Consider the following 23370-nt stretch of genomic DNA (forward strand, 5'->3'; position numbering starts at 1 on the left):
TTAGACAGTGGTTAGCCTTGGCACAGCCAGTATTTAGTAACCAAAGCAAACTCCTTTTTTGCCTTCTGATACACAAATCCCTCCTGGATTTTGGACCGTCCTTCCATAAATCTGAAAAGGGAACATAATGACACGAAGTAGGAAAAATGCCCAAATTGTGCAATGCTCCACGGAGCTGGGGCTTGTTCTGGCTCCCTGGAGATGTTAACAGCCAAATGTGTTCCTTTAACTGAGTCCTTTGACTGTTGAAACGTGTTGTCTGTTCATTCATACTGGACTCTATCATGTAATTTTGATCTTAGTGGAGTGTAAGAAACTGTTACCTCTATAAGCTCCAGTGAGTGGAAAAGAAAGTAAGAAAGGTAACATTAACATCAGCACAGGTTTTCAAACTTCAAGTTATTTCTCTGAAAACTCCAAGCTGAAGGAACTCAGGCCCAGGCTTTGTTAATCATTAATAATAATCATTAATAATCATTGGCAGGTTTATGTTTCTTTACCTGTATTCATTTTACATAGGTGTTTCTGCGTTATAGCTTGTGCCATTGTTGTTGGCAATGGGTGTTATGTTTGCAAAATCATTTTTGGTTTAGCTTGTGTGTTTTATGTATGTATATATATGTTTTCCCCTGTCCTTCATTTTTCTCTGCCCTGTTAGTGTTTCTGTGAGACTGAGAATATCACTCCTGTCCTGAAGCTTGCAAAGGGCCCTTTAAATACACTGGATCAAGTACATCTGGGGTGTAGACCTATGCAATTCAGGAAGAGTTGTACCATGCTTATGCTGTAATTGCTTTATGCTCATTATATGATTATATATTTTCATATAAATCTTGACTATTACAGAAAGTATTTTTTTTCTTCGTCCTTTAAGAAGTGTCTACTAAGAGGTCTGAAGTGCATAAACTATCTTAGACTTGCACTGTGTGCTGGAAATAGTCCTTGCAGGTCACATGTTTACTCTGTCACATGGATTCTGATAGTTTTCTGCTGAAAATCATGCTCTAAACAATTTATTAGAGACAAACCAGTTCACATAAACCAGCATTTTGGTTAGGAATCAGTGGTCAATCCAAGGTCATCTGAAATAATAGCTGAAGAAGCTAAGGCATGAGAAATTTTGTAGGCAGCATGAATGAGTTGTATCCCACAACTGTGTTCATTCATAGTATCTATCAGATGATGTGTGCACAGTCATGCAGACTTTCTTTCAGCATGAAATGTGATAAAAATGTAGGAGCAAACCACTGCAAATACTAAGAAAATAAATTGCTTTGTATGTCCAACGTGCATAGAAATAGTAAAAGCAGGTATTGATTGCATTAAAGTTGATTTAACACAGACTCTGGGATAAAATTTTTACGACAAAAATAGCTAAGGAACAGGATAGATGACTTTTGAAGTGTATAGGATCTCCATTTTTTTTTTCTTCTCATTAGCAAATTAGGGGGAAAAAATACTGTTTGTTAGTGTTCAAAATGATACGACAAGCAAGAGCTGGAACAACCAGCCAGAGCATTTGGAAATTAAACTTTTGACTGACTTTATCCTGTCTACAAAGTGAACAATTATTGGCAGGTACCTTCCATAATTTTGCATGAAAAAAAGAGAGATTACTGTTTGCATTGCTAGTTGTAAAATGCATTTTAATTTTACTGAAAGTTGGCTTAGTTACAGCAAAGCTTTGGGCAGTAGGAAGCCATTGATTTGGAAAGCTTTGATATTTCTTTCATGTAGCATTCAGCAACTGAGATGGTTTTACATTTAAATACTCTAATCTTAGCCTTCCAAAAATAGGTGCTTTAGAGTATTTTGGATTGCTAAAAATAAATTTGTTTCTCCTTGCATTGTCCCAGTCTGTCCTCATAGTTGTTTATTACGACATTGAGCGCATGTCAGAGTTAGCTTGAGTGCCTTTGCCTGCTGGGTTGTAGGGACTGGTGATCTTTCCTGTAGTCCGTTCTCTTTTTTCGTCTGTGTCAGATGACAGTAATAACAAGGCAGGTGTTAACTTCCTAGAAGCATTTCGGATTCAGGTTGAGAAAACATTCAGTGAAGAATATAATGCTACTTTTGTGGGTAATTTGTTCAATTTAGCTAACCGTTGCACCTCACTCTCTATGGGGCACATTCGGTATTCCTCTGATTTCTCATCTCCTCGTTATATGGGACAGTTTGATACGATTTTTACAGAACTTGTCCCATAGACTTTTGTGTTCTTCAAATGGCATTTTCTTTCTTTCTATATAATCTCACCTCACAGAACAGAAATAAACTGAAGAGTAACTGAGAGTGAAGTATTGAGTTAGGGTTAAATTAACATAGAGGGGCATAGTCACGTTTATTGGAATACAGAGGGCAGTAAGAGGTAACATATTTTTTTTCAAGTTTAATTGTTATGTCGAATAACCTTTGCAGTCTAATCATGTTAATAACTCAAAATTATCTTTAAAGACATGGAGGATGATAGCATAGACACTTACTCCTGGTCGCAATTTGTACTTCTGTCATTTCAGTAACAGAGAATCACAGAATGGCTTGGGTTGGATGGGACCTTAACGCCCATCCTTTTGCAACCCCCCTGCCATGGGCTGGCTGCCCCCACTGGATCAAGCTGCCCAGGGCCCTTCCTTTGGATGCCTGCAGGGATGAGTTATCCACAGCTTCTCTGGGCAGCAGTGCCAGGGCCTCACCACCCTCTCAGTGAAAGTTTTCTCCCAAACAGCTATCTTAGATCTCCACCTGTAGTTTAAAACCACCCCCCCCCTTGTTCTGTCACTATCTGTCTATACATAAAGTTCTCCCTCTTGTTTATAAGCTCTTTTAAGTACTGGAAGGCGTACACTGAGGTCTCCTCAGGGCCTTTTCTCCAAACTGAAGCCCAGCTCCCACAACCTTTCTTCAGAGGAAATGTGAACTGTGTTAGTTTGTAGGGCTTTTCAGAACACCTGGGAAAACAATGCTAAAAACCCCTTTTGTTTGCTCTGTGCCAGCATCCACTGAATGGCAGGGTAAGGACTCAGGATAGCAAGTCCATTCTGCAGCTTCTTAGCCAGTGAGCAAGCTCAGGACAGAACTGTTTTGAGGTTCTAGACTTTAATTAGCTGCTCTATTCCCTTTGTATAATAATTTCTGGTTCTGTCTATGGCAGGAATTTTCTTACTATTTTGTCTTAGCTGAGATCCCATTTGCACTGAAATGTATTTCTGCCTGCTCAGGGTATCTAACAATAGCTTGCATGCTGCAGCAGCACTGCATTACCTCTCTTGGTGCTTGTCCAGTTGTGGGGGGAGTGTGTAATCTGTCAATGCGTAATCTGTCCCCCCAGCAGGCTGCTTAGAGAAGCCTTGACTAACAGAATACAATGCCTTTGGTTTTATTTTGCTGCCAGTACCAGAAATGTTACTTCCAAACTGAAATTTGTACCCTAATTGTTTTAGCATGGTTTTCATCTGATCAACTGAGAAATTAGTGATTTTGCTTCAATATGTTTTGATTTCTGTCCAAGACAAAGAAAATCCCTGACTAGCATTAATTTAGTGGTATGTTTCAATACGCATGATTATCTTTTTTCGTTGTGCCAGCCTACCTGTGTTACTGCTTCATTAATCAAGATAGGTTTCGTTTTGTTTTCAGTATGATTGAAAACAAATACTTGAATCTGGTTTCTCGCTACTGTTTAGTTAGTTATATAAGGCATAAAAATCTATTTAGGGGAAAAAGTCATCTCAAACAAGAAGATAGTTATTTGCTTACAGTTGGGTTTACTTGCCTTAAACATTAAAGATTTTTAACACCTCTTTCATCAAGCAGATAAGATTTTTCAGATCAGCTTGTAACATTTTGTTAAGGGCTTTTTTTCTTGTCATTTTTTATTATTACGATGTTATTTTTTTTTACTGTTTCATAGATTCATCGATCACCATATTCTGCTTTCTGGGTATTTTGGTTTTGATGAGACCCAGCGCGTGCATTGAGTAACTGGAAACTTAACGGCATATGAGAATTAGTAATAGAATGTGGTGGTTTTGTTTCTTTTTAAAGACCAAGGACCCCCAGCTCCATCTCTTCCTGAATGACTACAATACGTTTTTCACTGTGACCCAGAGTGGCATCACCCGCTACCTCACCCTGCTGCAGCCGGTTGACAGAGAAGCCCAGCAGCTCTACACCTTCTCGGTAAGCTCAGTCCTTCCGGAGGCATACCAGACATCAGTCTGAGCATGGGTTCGAAAATAAGTATTTCTAACACCACTGCAGGTTATTAAAATGGCAGAGATGAAGAAGAAGTGGCAAAGTGGTGGCACTACCCAATGGTGTTCTATTCCAAAAAGCATGTGTTCAAGATTTGAGATCCCCCTCTTGGCATCATGTCAGTGGTCCCAGGCCTGTATCCAGCTCTTTGCCACCCAACATGATACAGTCCACCTTCCTCTTAACTGCTTGGCCATGAGGCCAACTTTGTGTTTTCTTAGCCCTTGGGCCAGGGACATGATGTCTAAACTTTTTACTTCTGTTTTTGTAGAGGCAAGTTAGCAGCCAGTCAGGAAACACTGGAGCAGTTCTAAACCAGTTTGTAAATGGGCGTATAGGCCAAACACACTTGAAAAGAGAGTTCAGATTTTTGTCTGTGGCATAGCATGACCTCCTAGCTCTTGACATCCCATGTTAAAATGCTGTCTTTGAAATTCAACATCGGTGGACAGCAGATCCTATGTGTTACAGTGCCTGAGACATGCACTGTTTAACAGGTCGGTGTGCTGTGACCAGGTCCTGTTCCTTCAGGGTGTCCAGCACAGCTGGGGACGTGCTGCACGTCCTGCCAGCCCAGATCCCAGCCCTGTATTACAGCTACTGCCTCTCATTTCTTCTGCTTTTGACACAGTACTTTTTCAAGGTGCTTTTGCCCTGTTTATGACACACTGCAAACTCAAGCTTAGTTGATGCTTCCTGTAATTCTCTTGCTACACGTCAAAAAACAAATGTAAAGCTAAATACTGATTTTTTAATTCATTATGCTGTGCTTTCTCATAGTTGTAATTGTCTTAAGAATACATTATTGAATTATGTTTCTTGCCTGCCTTTTTCTCCCCTTGAAGATGATAGCTTCTGATGGCGTACAGGAGAGTACCCCAGTGACGGTCAATATTGTGGTGATTGATGCAAATGATAATTCCCCAACCTTCTCCAATATATCTTACAATGTCAAGATTTACACAGATATGGGGCCTGGGGAAGGCGTTATAAAGGTAATGTTCATGTTTTTCATTAGCTTTGTTAACTCTTTGCTAGCAGTCTTGTCCATACACACTGAAAACAGCTAGAGATTAAGTTTGTGTTTCTATCCACCTCATTAATTACTTAGCTATTAAGAGTTTCCTAAAATGAATTATGTCTCAGACATAGTGCTATGTTTCAGCTGATTCACCCAAAGTGTTATGAAATGTTGTCTGTAAAGAGAAAAAAACATTCTCCTGCACTTCCTTAGTTCTCATCAGACCTGATCTCTCACAGCAGTAGGCTTTTTCTCGAACTTCCTAACTTAAAGGAAACTTAGAATTGCTGGAGGGCTACTGAAATAAAGCATGTTAGGAAAGCAGGCAAACCAAACCATTCAGTAGGAGATATCCAGAAGTGTCTTACTATGTCATAAAAAACAGTTTCTAGACAGTCTTTAGTTGTCTGTAGAGCGACTGAGCAGTGCAAGGTGTACTAAATGCCAGCTCTTATAAGGAGAAGAGCCAGGGTAGCCATGGTAATGAATGTTTGCAGGGGCTGTCTATGTTCAAATCTGGAAAGGAGGTGAAACATGGTTGTACTGAAGTTTATGGAAATAGTTTCTTTTTTTAATTTTTTTTTTTTTTTGGGTGCAATGATTCTAAGATCTCAGCCATCCTCCTGAGTTATTTGCAGCCCTAATGGATGAGAAAACGAGACTCTGTGGTTCTGTGATGACATTAGTGGAGGTTGGCATTCAAGGAAATTAGAAGGCAGCAGGAGTATTCACAAAGAATTAATCACTGGATTTAAGTAATACCGTTTTCATAAACATAATACATTTGAAGTCAGCAGTGGTTTAACTGGATTAGGAGAGAGTTCACTATCTGTCTTGGCACATGAAGTACTTGAAATACATGGGCTTGATGTATTTGTTATCTTTGAATCTTTGGTAGTGTTATTTTTATATTTTCATCAGTCTGGGCTACAAGCATGTAAAGGGTCAGTGAGAGCCCTGAGGACATTTTCAGCAACATTTGGGGGGGAAATAAGTTTAAAAAAGAAGTTGCTTCAAGTTCTGCAAGAATTGGTGCTTGTATGGAATAAAAGAGATCAAATAATGTTCTCCTGAATGAGCAAAAGGCAGGCAGAGCTCAGGAGCTGTGCGTAGGATTGACATCAGGAGCTGCCTTCACAACATCTCATAAACTCTTAATATTTAAGGTTCAAAAATAAAGGTCTGAACTTGTTTAGATTGATGGTTCTTCCTAAAGAGTAAGCACAGTAGTCCAGAAAGAAATCGTTAAGAGTTGTCAGGGCCTTTGTTGTGCAGAGCACCAGGCAAAGTAGTCTGCTATGGATTTAAGGTATCTAAGTGTCTACACCGTGTTTCCTCTTGGTTGGAGGTGCGTGTACCAGGAAACATGAGGCAAAAGTTGGTGCTTAAGAAGATTTTGGCCCATGTGAGAAGGGAATGGTTACTGAACCCAAGGCTGGCCGTAAGGATGCTCTGAGCTGCCCAACCTTTCTTTGAAACTTAAAATGAAGTAGAGCAGCTGAAGTACTTAGGTGTTGAAAAGGAATGTACTCTTTGGAGGGCTTAGATAGGCTCTCTGCTATTTCAACCTCAGAGATGTGCAAAAAGAGCAGGAAAACTGCAAGTACAGATTCCTCAGTAAATGGTTCCTTTCAGGAGGAAGCAAGAAGAGTGCTCTGCAAGGCCAATTGCATTACCGAGGGATGCCTGTGGGTTTCCTTAGGCCAGGAAGATGGACGTGTGCTGCCTCGTCAGTGTTTGCTTCTGTTTTACAAATACCTTCTGAAGTGGAAAACAGGCTTCTTATTCTGAAGTGCTGTACTCTGATTTTAATGATATACTTGGTTTGTTCTCTGTACATGGAGCAAACATCTTGTAACCCTAGCTCATTTTCAGTTTAAGTATCATTTGAGTTTTGCAGCTATTAGGTGATGATCAGCTATGATAGTTGCCAAAGGAATCACATCTGACCCGCATCCCAGGTCGGATGCGATTAGTCTTTAAAAACCACTTTCTCTAATCTCAGAAGGTAGGTTAGAACAAGAGCACTAACCTCAGTGAATCTCTATAATCTCATAATCATTTACACATAAGCACTGCTTTGCACTTAACTCCCCACTCAGACTGTATTTTCAGGATGATCAAGAAAGCTTTTCCTGTATGAAGCATGTCATCTTTCAAACAAAAAAAAAGAAGTTAATTTCTACTTTGGCAGTGCAATTGCTCTCCTGATGGTTGGCCCTTCAATTTCATTATTGTGAGCTTACAAAAGAATTAAGATTTATTTGCTGAGTGGAGTACTATGAATAAGTTCAAATAACCCCAGTCTGGTACTTGCTTCTTATCCCATTTTGTAGGAAACAATTTTGATTTTACTCCTGGGGTTGGGGAAAAAAATTAAATCCTGTATTTGCTGTGTAGTACGCTCTTAAAGATAACGCTGTTCCTTTGGCTCTGCTTGAAAATAACCACAAATAGCAAGGGAAAAATGTCATTACAAGTGAAATTGTTGGTGGTTTTCTAAGTACTTTTTTTTCCATGGAGTTTCCCTTCTTTCCCCATTGCCTTTAGTAGGAGAGAGCCAAAGAGAGGAAATAAAGTTACATCTTAGTGAGTTTCATTGGTTTTCCCTGTGAGCATGGTGGCAGGGTGTGGGTAATCTGCCCTTGGTGCTCTGGTTGCAAGGCTGAGGTGCAGCGTTTGTGTGCCTATGGAAAGCTGGGGCCTATCACGATAGAGGGCTTCATAGGAGAGGCCTCTCTCCACTTCTGATGTTTTGGAGCAGAGTGTGAAATATGTGCTCTCTGACATCTTGGGCAGTGACTACAGCTGTACCATCAGCGTGTTGGCAACAGTGTTGGTTTGGGAAGTTTGTATTTCATTTCTCAACTCCAAATGCTTGCAGCAGCTGTTCAAGATGTTGATTGAGGTGAACAGTTCCTCAGTAAAGTTTAAAAGTCTCTGTGTTCTGTCTGTTTCAGGTACTTCATTGTACTTCCTTCTATACTGTAGCTTTATGAGAAATCTGTCATTTAAAACAGTTACATTTGTGGTAAATAACTATTATCACTTGCAAGACTGATCCATATTAAACCTATTTAAGTACTTTATTCTAGCATTTTTATATTGTTAGAGTTTTCTATCCTATTTTCCATGATTCTGTTAGTGCTTTGTGTTTCTAGTGATTCAGTTGCTTAAGCCAGCTACATGTTGATGAGTATGCAGCCATAAAGCAATAATATTTCCTATAAGTCATTTCAATTCACTGTTAGATCTCTTTTCTGTATACAGTGTGCAGGGTATACTATGCAAGGTGTACTGTGTATACTATGCAGAGTACAGCAAATATTAAGCAAGAAAAAAAGGATAGCGCTGAGAAGGGGCAGAAGACAGCAAAGACCATTAATCCACCAGGATCTTTGTGCAAGTCTGCTTGAGGGTTAAAAGACTTCCTTAGCCCTTGAGAACTACAATGGATTTTTTTTTTTTTTTTTTGTATCTTCTGTTTACAGGAAAAATTCCTTAACTGCATTGAAAAGAATATGCTGGTTTTCCCAGTCTTGAAATTTACGAAGGAAAGAAAAAAAAAACAAACAAACAAACAAACAAAAAAAAAAACAGGAGTTCTTTTGTTCTTTTCTTTTATATCTGTGTCTTAATTTGTACCTGATTTCTTGTTGCAGAGTACATTCTATGTGTATAGGTCTTGCAGGGGTACTCCCATAAGAACAATTAAATAACTGTAGCTGAAAACAGATAATGCAATGTGCAGTGCCTGACCACCTTGTGAGAGCTGAAATAATTCTTATACCATCCATGCAAGTTAGTTTAGAGGAGGTGCCCCAGATGTTGGTTAAACGGGGCGTTTAACTTCACACAGCTCAGCATAAATGGCCATTGTGGCGAAGGTCAGAAGCGAAAGATGAAAGATGTTAAAGCTGCAGGCAGTAAATCTATCTATCAGCTGTCTCTTCCTCACAGTAGAATTAGTCTTGAACAGTAGAAGTAGTTCCAGTTGTACATGGGGACAAATTTTATTTAGAGCCATTAAATAAATACCTTCTCTGGGACTGTTCTGTTCTCATGCCTCAAGCGTGGATTCTCAGTGCTGGATCACTTTGTCTCTTAAGCAGTGTCCTTTCATTCCCAGCACATACTCAAATGTGACCTGAGTCATCCTCATATACAGGCACATACTGAAGTATTTATTAGAGATGTGTTTGAGTTTTTGCAGCTTGGCTAATGCTTGTAGTTTCCAGCCTTCAAAAATGCACCTCGCTGTTAACCCCCAGAATGGTTCAGAGAAAATCTTCATACCAGTTGACTCTGAGTCACACTTGACGTTTTATTCACATGGTTATTTGCAACCCTTTGCCTTCAGTCCATTAGCATATTAATTTTTATCTACACAGTAAATGTTATTAACAGACAATCTATCTGGATTATGTTTACATTTCTCACTAAGTGCACTCAACTTGAAGTATAAACATAGAACCATAGAATATTCTAAGCTGGAAGAGACCAAGCCCAGTGCTTTTCCCTGGTGCGTTCCTCCAGGTTATGTGTGTACCCTTCCTTGATGACTTCTCATATGGTAGTTGTGTATGGAATGTGACTTGGGAGCCTTGCCTATGCTTCAATGAAGTGGTGACTTCAAGGACTGTTCTGGGAAGGTGTAGTGGCATGGTGCAGCTTCTGTGGGCAGTACGAGTTAGACCAATTTTGCCGAACGTTTTATTTGTGGAACACATAGGGCTGCAGGAAAGGTTGGTGGTAGTTCAGTCTGTGGAGGGAAGGGTCACTGAAGGTGTCACTACAGAAAGTGTGGAGATCAGCTGTTGAAGTCCGTTTTCTTCCAAGTGCAAATAAGAGTGGGCAGAGTTTATGCAGTGACAAGGAAAATGTTTTTGTAAGCTGTGAGGCAGTTGTCTATCTACTCATCCATTCAAGAATATTTCTTCTTGCTCTAGTAGAATATGCACCTATTTTGCAAAACTTGTGGTACATTACATTTTATTGTAATGGAACTGATGCTGCTGGATGTAAAAAAGTTTCTTGGGGAAGTAAAATAAATCCTGTTTTGAACTTCCTTTCACATATATTTTAGACGTGTTTCTAAAATCGTGTTAACTGTGAAACCGTATCGGTCTGGGACAGCTGGAGATGAATTTATAGAATCATGTATTATGGCAGCTGTAAAACTTCATTTTTATTCATGCTTTTGCCCCAAAACGTTATTCAAATCACTTATCTTTTCAAGCATTCGGTATTTGTGAGTTTAATTAACCTTATTAATTTACGTACTTGTGTAGACAATTAATTTCCTTTTTCATGTCATCACTGTAAAAACTGGCCTTGTTCCAAATCCTGTGATTAAATGCTTAGGAGCTTGTATTTTGCATAAAGCCTTTATTTGTCTTTTTGTGTCTGTTACTTTCCAAGTAAAGAATGTCATTACAGCACTTCTCTTAACTGTGTCACTTACTTTGATGGTTACTTTTGCAAGGTTAATGAATGCATTCAGATGCGTACATCAAATAAGGTAGTTTAAAGAGGGGTTTAAGCTCTAAAGTGTAAGAGGGTGCAGCTCTGTGGTGTCTTGATTCTGTCTGACTGTTGAAAGTCAACATGTTGATATGTCAGGATATCACATGGATGAAATGTAAAGCACGTTACAAAAATGCAGTCTTCGTAGGATGTCTTTTTCGGAGTTTAGAAAGAAGACAGAGAATGAGAGGTGTTCCTGAAGAGCAACGCTTGGATATTTATTTATTAAATTCCTGAGAATAATTGGACTCCTTTATAATTTTTGAGATATTTCAACTATTTATCTTATGTTCCATGAATTCTGGCACGTTTCAGCATGCAAGGATGAATTAAGGTTTGCTAGTTCAAGTTCAGCAGTGATAGTGGAGTTGTTGGGAGAGTCTATGTCAAATTCAAATGAAATCAGCTTAGGTAAAGTTTAAATACTTCTGTTCATTGGAAATTCAGCTTTGGATCTCTGTGCTCTGTGTGATAGAAGTACTTCAGGAAAAAAGGAAGTTAATATCCTTTTCAGTTGATCGATACTGCATACAACCCATGCGAGGTTAGAAATGGCTGTTCTTCCATTAAGTAACTCTATTCCCAACAGCAGTAATAGTTTGCATTCCTATTAAAAAAGGTAAAACCCACTTTCCTTAATACACCTAAGTCATTTATCTTTCATCATATCCATTAATCTCTTGCAGCTATTACGGGCTTATTTCTTGTTTTTGAGCAAGTTTTTGACTTCACATACAAAATTTTGTATTTTGCTGAGCCCATTTGAATAGAGAATCAAGATAATTCTACCAAGCAGTTAGATCCCCGAGTATTTCTGTGTTCTCCCTTTGGTGGTTAGTTTTATATGCGGATATTATTAACTTGACTATTAAAGCTTTGGGTTTAATTCTTCTTTTCCCTGCTTGCTCATTGAATTCTTGACTGTGATGGGGCAAAGGTGTTTTGAAAGTTATAAAAAGTGCTCCAAAAGGCTGTGCCCTGCTGAAGGTGAGCATGATGCTATACTGATTAATAGATGACAATATATTCTAATATGGCAGAAACTTGAATCAATTTCTCTACCTGTCTGCCCTGCTGTCAGCTTTGAGAGTATCACAGGGATGAGAAAAGGGTGTCTGATAGGCATTTAGCCTGCTGTGTTGGCTTCCCCAGGCTCAGGTGATGTCTGTTGATCCTACTGTTGGCTTCATGGTCATCACAAATGCTTTGTCATCGTGTGTTATCCTTAAATTCTGGACATGCAATCCCCATCCAAGTCTGCCTGCTGGCATGACTGTTTCTATTGAGAAATCTAACGTGGACAGGCCAACGGAGACCCGTCAAGAAGCTCGGTGCATTGTTTGGTTCAGGTTTTTTTCACATTTGATACTGTAGAGAATCATTTCTGAGGCTGACATCTTTCACTGCTTCGTACATCCCCAGGAGGACTCTGCTACCATACCTGCTGGTGCCTCTTGTTATTTCCCACACTGAGATTCCCAGCTGCAGCTAGCATCTGCAGGAGCCTGTTGAGCCGTCAGTCCCTGTCATTTCAACTCCACTGCTGTTGGTACAGGCCAGCTGGGTTCATGAGCATCACTGGCATTGCCTGCTGTGGCTGTGGCCTCCTTCGAGGTTCAAGTACTGCTCATACAGCTCTGTGTCAATCCCTGCCACTTTCTGAGGTAATTAAAAGCCACATGGGAAATGGTAGGTCTATCAGTAAAGTGACTCTTATTGTTAGAAGACAGTCACCTTAGAAAGCCTATAAATACTGGTGTGGCTTGATGTTAACTTTGGCATTTCAACCCTAAATTTAACTGAGAACGATGCTGCCTTTTGTTTTCTGAAGGTTGTAATTAAGTTGTAATTTTAAGTTACAAAATACAGTTCAAGAGATAGGCATTGTAACCAGCTCGCTATGTTGTACACGGAATAAATTGTATTAGTTTAGCATGCACTTTAGCATGAGTAAAGGAAGAGGAGAGATGAAAAAGCTAAGTTAAGAGCCTGGACTGCCAACTGGCATGACTGATGCATGGATTTGTACTTCTGAATATGTTATGGCAGAAGTCTGATAAGAAACTTCAGATTGCTAGTTGCTTGTGTTATGGCAGGGAGAGGTGTTGGTACTTCACCAAGAAGCAAACAAACATGAATACTGAGATTTTTTTTCTAGTCACATTTATGTAGTTGTTTAATTTTGCTGGCATGCTACAAAAGAGGGATAAAACTGTTGCATTTTCCATGGACTAACGGAGAACTTCCTCATTTCAATGCTAACAAACTCATGTTCATCATTAAAAGTTGTGTCTAAAGCATTAGGCCTTAAAACATTCTCATGCTGAGGATCAAAATTACATAAGTCTGTCGCAGAAATAGTGTGCGTGGAAGTCTTGACTCCAGTAGAGAGACGGTGTAGAGGCAGCAACAGTAAGTGTATGCTCATGTGGGTTTAGAACTGGGCCCTCCACAAGCAGAGCTCTTCAGATAGGTGGTGTCATGTTATGAAATGAGCCTTGCAAATGAGTCTGTGAGGTGCATATTTGTGTCTTTTACATCTGTATCCATATGGGAACAGCTGTCACTCTCTTCCATTTGGTTTCCTCTCTGGTGTGTATATAGGAGTAAAATGAATGCTGTTCCCCTGTTCCATATGATGAGGGCTTGTAAAGCAAGACCTGGATATTAGACTTGGAAGAGCGTAGAGTGGGATGGAAAATTTCAGTAATTGAAAATGACCCCCTTGATAGATTTGCAACACAATAAGGATCCCCCACTTCTTTTTATTTTTATTGTTTTCAGGGTAAGTGTTACAGATTCCACTAAACAGAGAGTGAAGTTGGTCTCTATTAGTTTTCTTAAAGTTCCTTTCTTAAAATAATTTTCTTGAAATCCTAGGTAAGCAGTTTTTGTCTGTTCCGTGATGTTCTTCCACTTTTATTACTCTTCATTTGAACTAAATCCTTCTTGTACTGTAGAAATCAGAGATTATGTTACAGGTATTCAACTTTTCTCTCTTTTCTGCTTCCTTTACCCCTAATAAGTTACCTTATTATAAAAAAACAAGAACAAAAAAGCTATTAGAATACAACACTGAATCACGCATGCTGACATTCTGGTTTTGAATTGCAGCTCACTGCTGTAGATGCGGACGAGGGACCCAATGGACAGATAGTGTATGAAATTTTGGCTGGGGATCAGGGAGACTTCATCATCAATGACCGAACAGGCCTTATCGCCATTGCTCCAGGAGTTGTATTGTCAGTGGGGCGATCCTATGCTCTCACTGTCAAAGCATCTGATAGCGCTCCTCCTGCACAGAGAAGGTAATTCATCTTATCATGAAACTAATTTTTAATCAGTGCTTAGCAGTGCATAAGAAGTGTGGTGTGCCTGTACACCTATAGTTCTGAATTGGAATAAGATTCAATATGTTTTTGGTGCCGAAAGCTTTTTTTTTCTGGACAAGTGTCGTGTTAGAAATCAGTTTAATGTGTTCATTTTTAGCTGCTTGTATTTTACATCATGTAGTACGTAGATGTCATTACTTCATTTGCTTGTAATGGTGTGTTGTTTTTTTTTTTTGTTGTTGTTTGTTTGTTTTGAAGTCTGCATTATGCTGTAGTTGTGCACACATTTGTTAAGACTAATCAAAATGAAGGGATATAAGGAAGAAAAGTGAAAAAGGAGGTGCCTTACGTTGGGCATTCAGCTTGCTGTGATGCAGAAAGGATCAGACACAGTCTGGTTGCTGAGTTAGAGACATTCTACTCACATGTAAGCTGTGCTGCAGCATGCGTGACAAGTTGTGCCAATGGTGAACAGTATCCCCACCAAAGCCTTAATTTGTAGCAGAGTTATTTTGGTTCTTCATCAGCTGATAGATAAAAGTAGTCTGAAGATTTGCCGTGGGTAGAAGAGGGCACGCTTGTGTTCAGAAAACAAAAGATTTCTAGTCTCACTGATGGGCTTCTTTTGGTTTTGCATTCTGCATGTCAGCTGTGCACAAATGTTGTCGTGTCACGAGGGAATTGCACAGAAGTGGCTCTCATGTTCTTTGTCTAGTGTCAGTATTGATAATGCATCAACCTTGTTGTCCAAAGGGTGTGATAGAGAACTGTAGTCTCCAGTGTTTAAATTTCCCTCAGACTTTTCTCTCTTATTCAGGGAGGTAGTAAGAAGGAAAGTAATTGAAAAGTTGAGTTTTGTGAGTTCTTTTTTTTTTTCTTCAGGACCTGCTGCTTCTTTTGCATCTTGAAACAAGCAGCTCATTCTGTTCTGCAGATATTTTGCAACAGCATTTGCAGCCACTGAAGTATTCTGATTGTCGGATTGTTCATAGCACTGATATCTGATAGCACTGTTTTGTGATTGAGTTTTCTCTTCCGTTCACTCCGTTGCTTGCTTTTTTGTTAAACCATCTCTTAGAGGACCTGATAGTAGGCTGTTAGCAGTGCTGAAAAGAAGATTGTGGACTATTATGCACTTAGTGCTGCACTGTGCTAACACAGTATTTAAGTGATGTACAAAAGTCAATAATGCAACTTCAGAAGAGCTTCAGAAGCCAGCAGCATGGCCAGCCAGCAGTGGTGGCTGCTGTGGTACAACGTTGATTGCTCTCGGGTTAATTTTGAGAAATCTTCTTGATCTGTTTTTCTGTCCTAAAATACCTATTTCCGGTATTACGTGTGTTGGGAGGAAGTGCTTCCTTCTCTGAAAGCACCTTCCTTGACATAATCTTCAGGAGTGAAAAAGCTCTTATTTTGTGATCACTTCTCCTTGTCTCTCTTTTTATGGAATTACAACATATAGCTTTCTTCACAGCTTTCAATTGTGTACCCCAGACCTCAACATCTAGGTGGTGTTCCTGTAGTTGGGGCATGCAGCCATAGGGCAAACCTGGCCTTGTTGAGCTGAGGTGTATTCGGAGCCCAAGGCTGTTTATATTGTGTCAGTGAAGCTCTAGCGAGATACTGTAGAAGAAGAAACTGTGTGGAGAATTCATCCTGTTTGGCAAAGTAGATTTGCGCAAAAAGATATTGCTGCCTTCCTGCTCTTCTTTTTTCTCTGAGATTGGAAAACCAGAATTGAGTTGACAGGGCTTTCAGCAGCCTCCTATGATTTTATGTAACGAGTCAGGATGAGCTTATGTGAGCCGCAATTTGGAGCTCTTTAAAGCTGTCCTTTTCCATCACTTAAATTTCAGTTCCTTCTTTTTCGCTGTGAAGTGCTCAGTGTCTTGCGGTTGGAGTTGCAAGAAATTCTTGCTACTTCATCTACAGAGCCGTCACATTGTGTTAGGTGCCTTGCCATTGCCTTGGTAAGGCAGTATGCAGTAGCTAAAACTCCTAAGGAATGGGCTAGGTCTAGACAGACATTGTGTGTGTGCAGGTAGGAAGGCTTGTTCCCTGGGAAATAAATAAATATGCTGAGGATTTTAATGCAACTTGAAATAATTGAGCATTTCTTCCCAACTCTCCATTGTAATACAAACCATTCCGGGTTGGCCGTAGGCACGTGTAAACTGACTTGAGTTGAAACTATCCCTTTGCTTCTGCAAAAAGCAGGGGCTAGCTGTGAAAGCTGGCTTAAGAGCAGTAGTTCTGTAGCCTCCCTGAGCGCTTATGTAAGTTAAAATTATTTATGTCTAACTCTTTCTCAAGGCACGTTAAATTCTTGACAGGTATCTGTGCATAAAACAAGGTTTTCTTAGTGTACTGTTACAGTTCCTATCTAAAACAAGAAAGGGGCACCTTCTGTTTGACTTGATCATGCAGAGACAGTGTGGCCAAAGAGAAACTGGCCCACATATATATAAGTATATTCATTAGACATTATATAATATAGTGATATGTAGAGAGCATGCGGAGCTAAAGCATAGTTGGTGATGCAGTCTCAGGGTTTGTTGGCTGTGCTTTCTTTGCATTACCGTTCAGCTGGAGCAGCATAAAACCTCCATTTCCTTGCTTTTCTGTGATTCTCTGAGCATTTTTCAGTTCCTCTTCCCTGTGCTTTTTTTTCAGGGTATTCACCTGTTCTTGCAGCGTTCAACTGCAGTTGTTAGTTGTCATCTCTGCCCCTTTTCTTTTTCCATAACAGTGTAAATTCCAAGAGTGTAAATGAGGTATATTGGTTCAGAAAGATTAGTGGGATATGATGAAGTGTCGTAGACAAGGAGGCAGGGAATTTTAGATAGTGACTGTCATTTATAACAAGGTAGTCTACGCTGAGTAATCAACTGTAGTTGTAAGTGTCCATCTTCCACTGAATGTTTATGTCCATTGAGCCACTAGTTTGCAAATTCAGCTTCTTAAATCCTGCCTGATACGATGGATGTTGAGGTTTTGTAATTCGCTGGTGCATTTCAGTGCAAGTTACATACTTGTTTGGAGTGTGATTACATCAAATACAGAGCTGGCTGTTAGGAACAAAGCAGCAAGATTTCTCATCCCCTGTATTAGTAGAAGCAAGTGAACCCAACACATGCCCCAGAAACACTGGGCTGTGGTTAGGCACTGCAGCACCTCTGTGCACAAGAAGCTCAGGATTGCCTGGGGCTGTAACAGGGTTGCTGGGCACTGATGCAACTTTGGGAAGGCATTGTGGCATGGCACTGTTAAACCTTGAGGGCTCATTGCTGTGTGATGTATTGTTGAGATGCAGGTGCTGGGTTGACATGTCCAGCTGCTGGATGGCCACTTAGGAAACCTTCCAGAACCTCTCAGGGCCTCCTAGAGGCAACAGGGGCAGCCCTGTGGTCTCCTTAGAGCACCTCAGCCCCTGCTGCCAGCTGAACACCCCACCCAGCAGCCTGTCATCTTGCTGCTGGAAGACGGGGGAGAAGAAAGGTCCCTTTCAGCCAAATCTTCCTTGAAATTTATGGGAGATTCCTAGCTTCATCTCTTACTTCGGAGCTGTTGATTATCAAGAATGTCTGCAGTATAGTTGTGCGAGGTCTGTAGTGGGTCTCAAGGTTCCCACAAGAGCTTTCAGCTTGCCACCTGGCATGTGTTTTGTGTTACATTGGTGTTAGTGGCTCAATGCAGTCTGGGTTTGCCACGTCTCCTCAGTGACATTGAAGCCTCCTGTATTGCTGTGGCTAACTCACCTGATTTATGCATGTAAACCACAGCGCTGATGCAGCCTGCTTGTGTACATCAGCCTTCTCCCAGCATTACCTCTCCAACAGTGCTTTCAGTTCCCCCCCTTACAAAGAGAGGAAGCAAGCAGTACCATGACAGGGATGCTACAGGGAGATGTTGTGCTTAGCTGAAGGAGTTATCATCACAGGACTTGTCATCCTCTTCTAGGGGACCAAGGGATTACGTGGTTTCTTTTTACATGGTGAATGCAGCAACATGTTATAGTTTTGTTTTTAAACAACGTTGTTTAGCTTTCCCTCTGTTAATGTTACAGCCCTTTTTCCTACCGATGGGGAATGAAAAGATATGTCCTGGAGCTTTTAAAGGAGCAGTGGGAGATTGTTAGACTTGCAGAACACACAAAGAATAAGACAGACGTTGGTTGCCTTGTGTTTGCTGATGTACTGACTTTGACTTGCTTTTTTTTTTTGTCTCATTGCAGGAGCTCTATTACTACAGTTTATATCGAGGTCCTTCCACCCAACAACCAGAGCCCTCCCCGCTTCCCGCAGCTGATGTACAGCCTGGAAGTCAGTGAGGCCATGAGGACTGGAGCGATTTTGTTAAACCTGCAGGTACAGAAGCTTCCCTGTAAGCCTTCACCACGTTCCTTCTGTTTGTGTCCGTGCCATGCAGAATTCAGTCCTTGGATGTAGTGGGGAAGGATGGGTAATAGGGAGAATGTTTATTTGTAATAAATAGCCCCTTTTACACGTACCATATAGGAAACTGATGGCACTAAATGTGCTAAAAGGCACTCCAGGCTGCACATGGGATGAGGTCTATGATTAAGAATGCCTTAAAACTTGAACAAACTGCGTTTCTCGTGTGTTAGAATCCCCATATATGTTTGCCAGCACATCAGAAGAATTCGGGGACTTCTGCACCTCATTCCCATTGAATTTCAGGAAGATTTTTGGCGCTTAGCCTTCTTTAGCCTGGTATTCTTTAAAAAGCATCCAAAGGTGCTTACTACCCCTTAGTGCGTTTAACAGCTGCTGCTACAGGCTGACAAAAGGCAGGTCTCGCTGCCTCCTTCTGCAAACATCTCTATTCTGAGCAAGTACCCCGCCCAAAATAGCTCTGCAGGTGGAAGCAGTGAAAACACATTAATCCAGTATTGTTTATAAATAATGCTGCATTAACCGGTTTTGCAGACCCACGTTGTTTCTCTGTGTGGTGCTGCACGGTTAATGTATCAGGTTTTGCTGCCTTATTTACTGTTCCCCAAGCTTTTGTGCTTTGTGCTGCCGTCTTGAAAGCCAGCTGTGCAAAGTAGACAGATAAATTACCATTCTTTCAGTGTGTTTTCTGGGGACCAGGACGTAAATATTATCATGAAATAATTATGGTCTCAAGTCTAAAGCAATAAACTCAGTGCAGCATGCTCTCCTGAGCTTGGCTTTCTCTCTCCCTCTCGCCACATTCAGACTTTATACAAAGCCAGTCAGAGGAAGATGACTGGAGATACCTGAGCTAAGCAGAACCATATGGAGCAGTATCTGCTTTAGGTCAGTGTAGCTCTATTGAAGTCTGCTGAACTTGGTGGCATTAGCATCAGTCCATATCAGCTGAGGAGTTTGGCTCTGGATACTGTACACATTCAGTAAATACAGAGAAAATAAATGATTTGGCCCAAAGGCTGTGAAATAAAGGAACTTTGAGTCACTGGTGCAGGTGATTGCATAAGTTTCACTGGCCTGCTGAAAACTGATGGAAGTTTAAGATGACTATGGATGGCTAAGCTGATTTCACCTGTGCTGAGGGGTGATGACTCGTTTCGCTCAATACTGAAAATTAGCTGCTGGCGCACCTTTAATGTGAGTTCAGAACTGGAGAGGCATGCTGCTCAGGAGCCTTCTCCACGCTGGTGGGGAGCTGCTTGCTTTTGGAAACAACAAGGAAAAAGGAGAACCAGGAGCACGCTGATAAGCAGAGACACTTCTGTTTATTTGGCAGGTGTTAGAATGTGTGGCCAAAGACATGAGTAGTCTTCAGAGGCAGAAAAGCCTCTGCAGTTTTTAGTGTTTCAGGATTTTGTGTGGTTCCGATGTGGTTAGAAAGTGAAGCACATTGTTGGGATAATCTGTCTTCGTTAATGCTTAACTTACCCCCAGGTGTTCTGCCTCGATACTGTTTTCTAATGAACTTTGGTGTAAGGTATGCTGAGTAAGCCTGGGAGATGGCCAGGGCCCAGCCAGGATGCTGGTGATAGAGCAGTGGCTGTTCTCTTGCTACATGGCCAGAAGGGACCAATTACCCTGTTTGGGAAAGAGTGAAATACATCAGTTTTAAGAGCCTTGAAATTACACAGAAAATGCTGTCTTTTGGTTATTGTTACTGCGATGTAGATTTATCTTATTGCCAGTGCAGTATGCCTGAATTGAGTTCAGTTGTATGCTTTTTGTTTATGAAAAATACTTAATTTTTAAACGACAACTGTGTGTAGCTTTATCTCTTCAGGGTTTGTCAAATTCAGTTTCTCTTTCAGGACTGATGGTCCTGGATATTGACAGCAGATGCTCTGTCTTTATAGAGCTAGCTCAGCTTCCTCATTCTGCATTAATATGCTCATCTGTATTAAAGGACTTCTATTGTGTGGAGTATATTTCTGTCTTTCTCCTTTTTTATTTCCTGCATAAAATTGGCCAGGACATTTTAAACATTCATAGGCTTAGTATTTAAGCTTTCAAAATCTTCTGCTGTCTTTTCCAGGTGAGGCTGTCCATCAGTCATCTTGTATTTTTTGTGGAATATTAACACTAGCTCGGGATGTGGCCTCTAAGGGGGTAATATTACCAGCTCCCAAACATTTTACAGGCATCACGTATTAATTTTCATGATGACTTTTAATTTCGTGAGTGGTCTTACTGATATAGTAATGTTGATGAAGGAAGGTTAACATTATTTCTTGTGCGTGTGTTATTTATTTTATAATATACCCTGTTGGTTGTGATTGGTGCTTTAATTAACGGCAGTTGAGATTAAGTAATGCGGTATTAAATGATCTTCTCTGTATTAATTTGTAAATAAACCTGAGTTTATTGCATGCCTCGGAGGCTTTATTGCTTTGCATTTTACCAGACATTAATTAAAATATGCAAATCTCATCTTTCTGAGAGTCTGCAGTACAGAAGTAGGACTGTTATGGTGGCCCAGGTGTGGTGCCAAACAAAGAAGTGACATGTACTATGTATGAAGCCACTGTTTGACTGACCTAGAAACAGTAGATGTAGGATGTTGTTTTCTTCTGAACTGCAGATTTTTAATCCTTTTCTTACATACGTAATAACTTGCTGTTATTTGCAGTCTTTTATTGCCGAGTGTCTTTCTGAGTGACTCCAGTCTTGTTACAAATGAGTGTAGACCACAAATGAACCTCTGAGTGATTCTTATATGTGAGTTGAGGGCAGATCCTCTGGAGGTAAGGTCAAGAGAAAACCGTGCTAGGAAAGTATGGAAAGGAACACTAAAGGCAGAAGCAGCACTGTGATTCCAGTGATTCAGGATCTACCGTTGTCCTCATAGGTGCTCTCTGATCACATTTTCTACATCTTATCCTTCTGAGCTTTCATACTCTTGATGAATAGGTTTTTTTTCCTTGTTTTTACCAAGCAAAATCTTGTCCCTTCCTGACTTCAGTGTAAGGTCATCAGAATTCTGCTGACGCTATGTAATGGACTGGTACCTCCTGTCTCATGGTGCTGCCTATGGATCGCATAAACCAATTCCCTGTACTACCACTGATGGCATTAATGAGAACGTGGATCAGTATTGGAAGAAGTATATGCTCCTTTGCAATACTAAATGCTGTCTGATGCTGTCTGAACCTTAATTTATAACCAGTTTAATTGCAGCTTAATACCACCTTCCATGTGGTCATAATATTTTCATAACTTGTTTGTGACAATGTCACATAAGGCAGCGTGAAAAGCCCTACTCTGGCGAGGATGCATTTTTACATCCCTCGTTTTTCCCCTACTCACACAACTTGTTGTCCCGTTACGAAGAAAATTAGATTGCTCTGACATCTTTTGTTCTCGAGAAATTTAGCCTTGCTATTATCCATCTCCGTTTTGTCATCTTAGGTACTTACAGATAATTTGATTATTTGTTGTTTCTGGGAATTGAGCTCTACCTGTCTGCAGTGTGATTTCCTGCCTCTTTCCTTGGTGAAAGATGTAGCTCATGTTTGCCCTTCAGCACGTATGTCCTCTGTGAGTTTTCAAAGAAAACTACTAATGGCTTTGAGATTGCTTCAGCCCATGTTTTTATACACTAGGATGAATTTCATCAGGCTGTAATTTCAGCAGATGATTTGAAGAAGCTCTGTTTATGTACATATGCGCTGTGTTGTTCCCCTATTCTAATTTGAAATTTTACCCCTTTGCTGCCACAGTTAATTTTGTTACCTGCTTGATTGCAGCTGGGATGCAAAGTGTTAGCCCTTGGACCTGCTCAGCATCATCCTTCCTGCTTTTACTTCGTGACGTGGTTCCACACTTCTCTGATTTCCTTTAACTTGAACATTATTCTTTGTGGATGGGGAGTTAGGCTGGGAGGTTTTCATAGAATCATAGAATAGCCTGGGTTGAAAAGGACCGCAATGATCATCCAGTTCCAACCCCCCTGCTATGTGCAGGGTCGCCAACCACCAGACCAGGCTGCCCAGAGCCACATCCAGCCTGGCCTTGAATGCCTCCAGGGGTGGGACATCCACAACCTCCTTGGGCAACCTGTTCCAGTGCATCACCACCCTCTGGGTGAAAAACTTCCTCCTAAACTTTTTATTGATTCTGTTTTGTTGATTCTGTTCTGTTTGTTTATTTTCATGGTGTTTTTTTTTTTTTTACCTTAAGAACTGTTTTTTGGTGGTTAGGCCAAAAGTACACAGTCCTTGACTGTGGTCTACAGCAAATGCCTACAGAAAACTAGATAAGAAAGAAAATGACTGTTGAAAGATGAGAAACACCAAAATACTTTCTCTTCTTACCTTCTTTTTCACTTTTGACGTGTCTTCTTTAAATTCTGTATGCCCTTTTTTGAACTTGTTTGTCGGCCTTCTTGCAATACTCATTGCAATATTCAAAAATACTCAAAGCAGTATTTTTATTGTTTTTCCTGTCACTTTGTATTTTGAATGCTGGATGTTTGTAACTGTGATGCAGGTCAGTAAATGGTATTTTCTCTGGAAAGCACCTAATAGTCTTTGGTGGAAAATGGTGTGTGTAAGCCTGACAAACAATTTTGTGAAATATTCATGTTGATTTTTGGAAACAGGTTAGCCAAAGCTTATCTTCACAAGTAGTTTACTCAACTTTGGAGAAGTTGTTTTGCCATCTAGTAAATGGAGCAGACTTGCTTTGATGCTGTTAAAGGCTCTTTTCTAAGTTCTTATCCTGATTTTCATCTCTCAAGAAACAAATCAAGGTGTAGGGTGAATAC

General features: G+C 40.4%; 1 protein-coding gene across 8 annotated transcripts in view; it reads left to right on the forward strand.

Moving 5' to 3' along the window:
- PCDH15 (protocadherin related 15) overlaps positions 1 to 23370 on the forward strand; it is a 990968-nt gene that overhangs the window by 829140 nt on the left and 138458 nt on the right. For all 8 annotated transcript variants that reach the window (XM_046942815.1, XM_046942814.1, XM_046942813.1 and 5 more), the window contains 4 exons: positions 4045 to 4179; positions 5100 to 5249; positions 13916 to 14109; positions 18368 to 18500. In XM_046942815.1, the coding sequence (XP_046798771.1) occupies positions 4045 to 4179; positions 5100 to 5249; positions 13916 to 14109; positions 18368 to 18500 (612 nt within the window). The remainder of the gene's footprint in view (positions 1 to 4044; positions 4180 to 5099; positions 5250 to 13915; positions 14110 to 18367; positions 18501 to 23370) is intronic.

The sequence above is a fragment of the Gallus gallus genome, chromosome 6 (assembly GCF_016699485.2).
Source record: "Gallus gallus isolate bGalGal1 chromosome 6, bGalGal1.mat.broiler.GRCg7b, whole genome shotgun sequence".
Classification (NCBI taxonomy): Eukaryota; Metazoa; Chordata; class Aves; order Galliformes; family Phasianidae; genus Gallus; species Gallus gallus.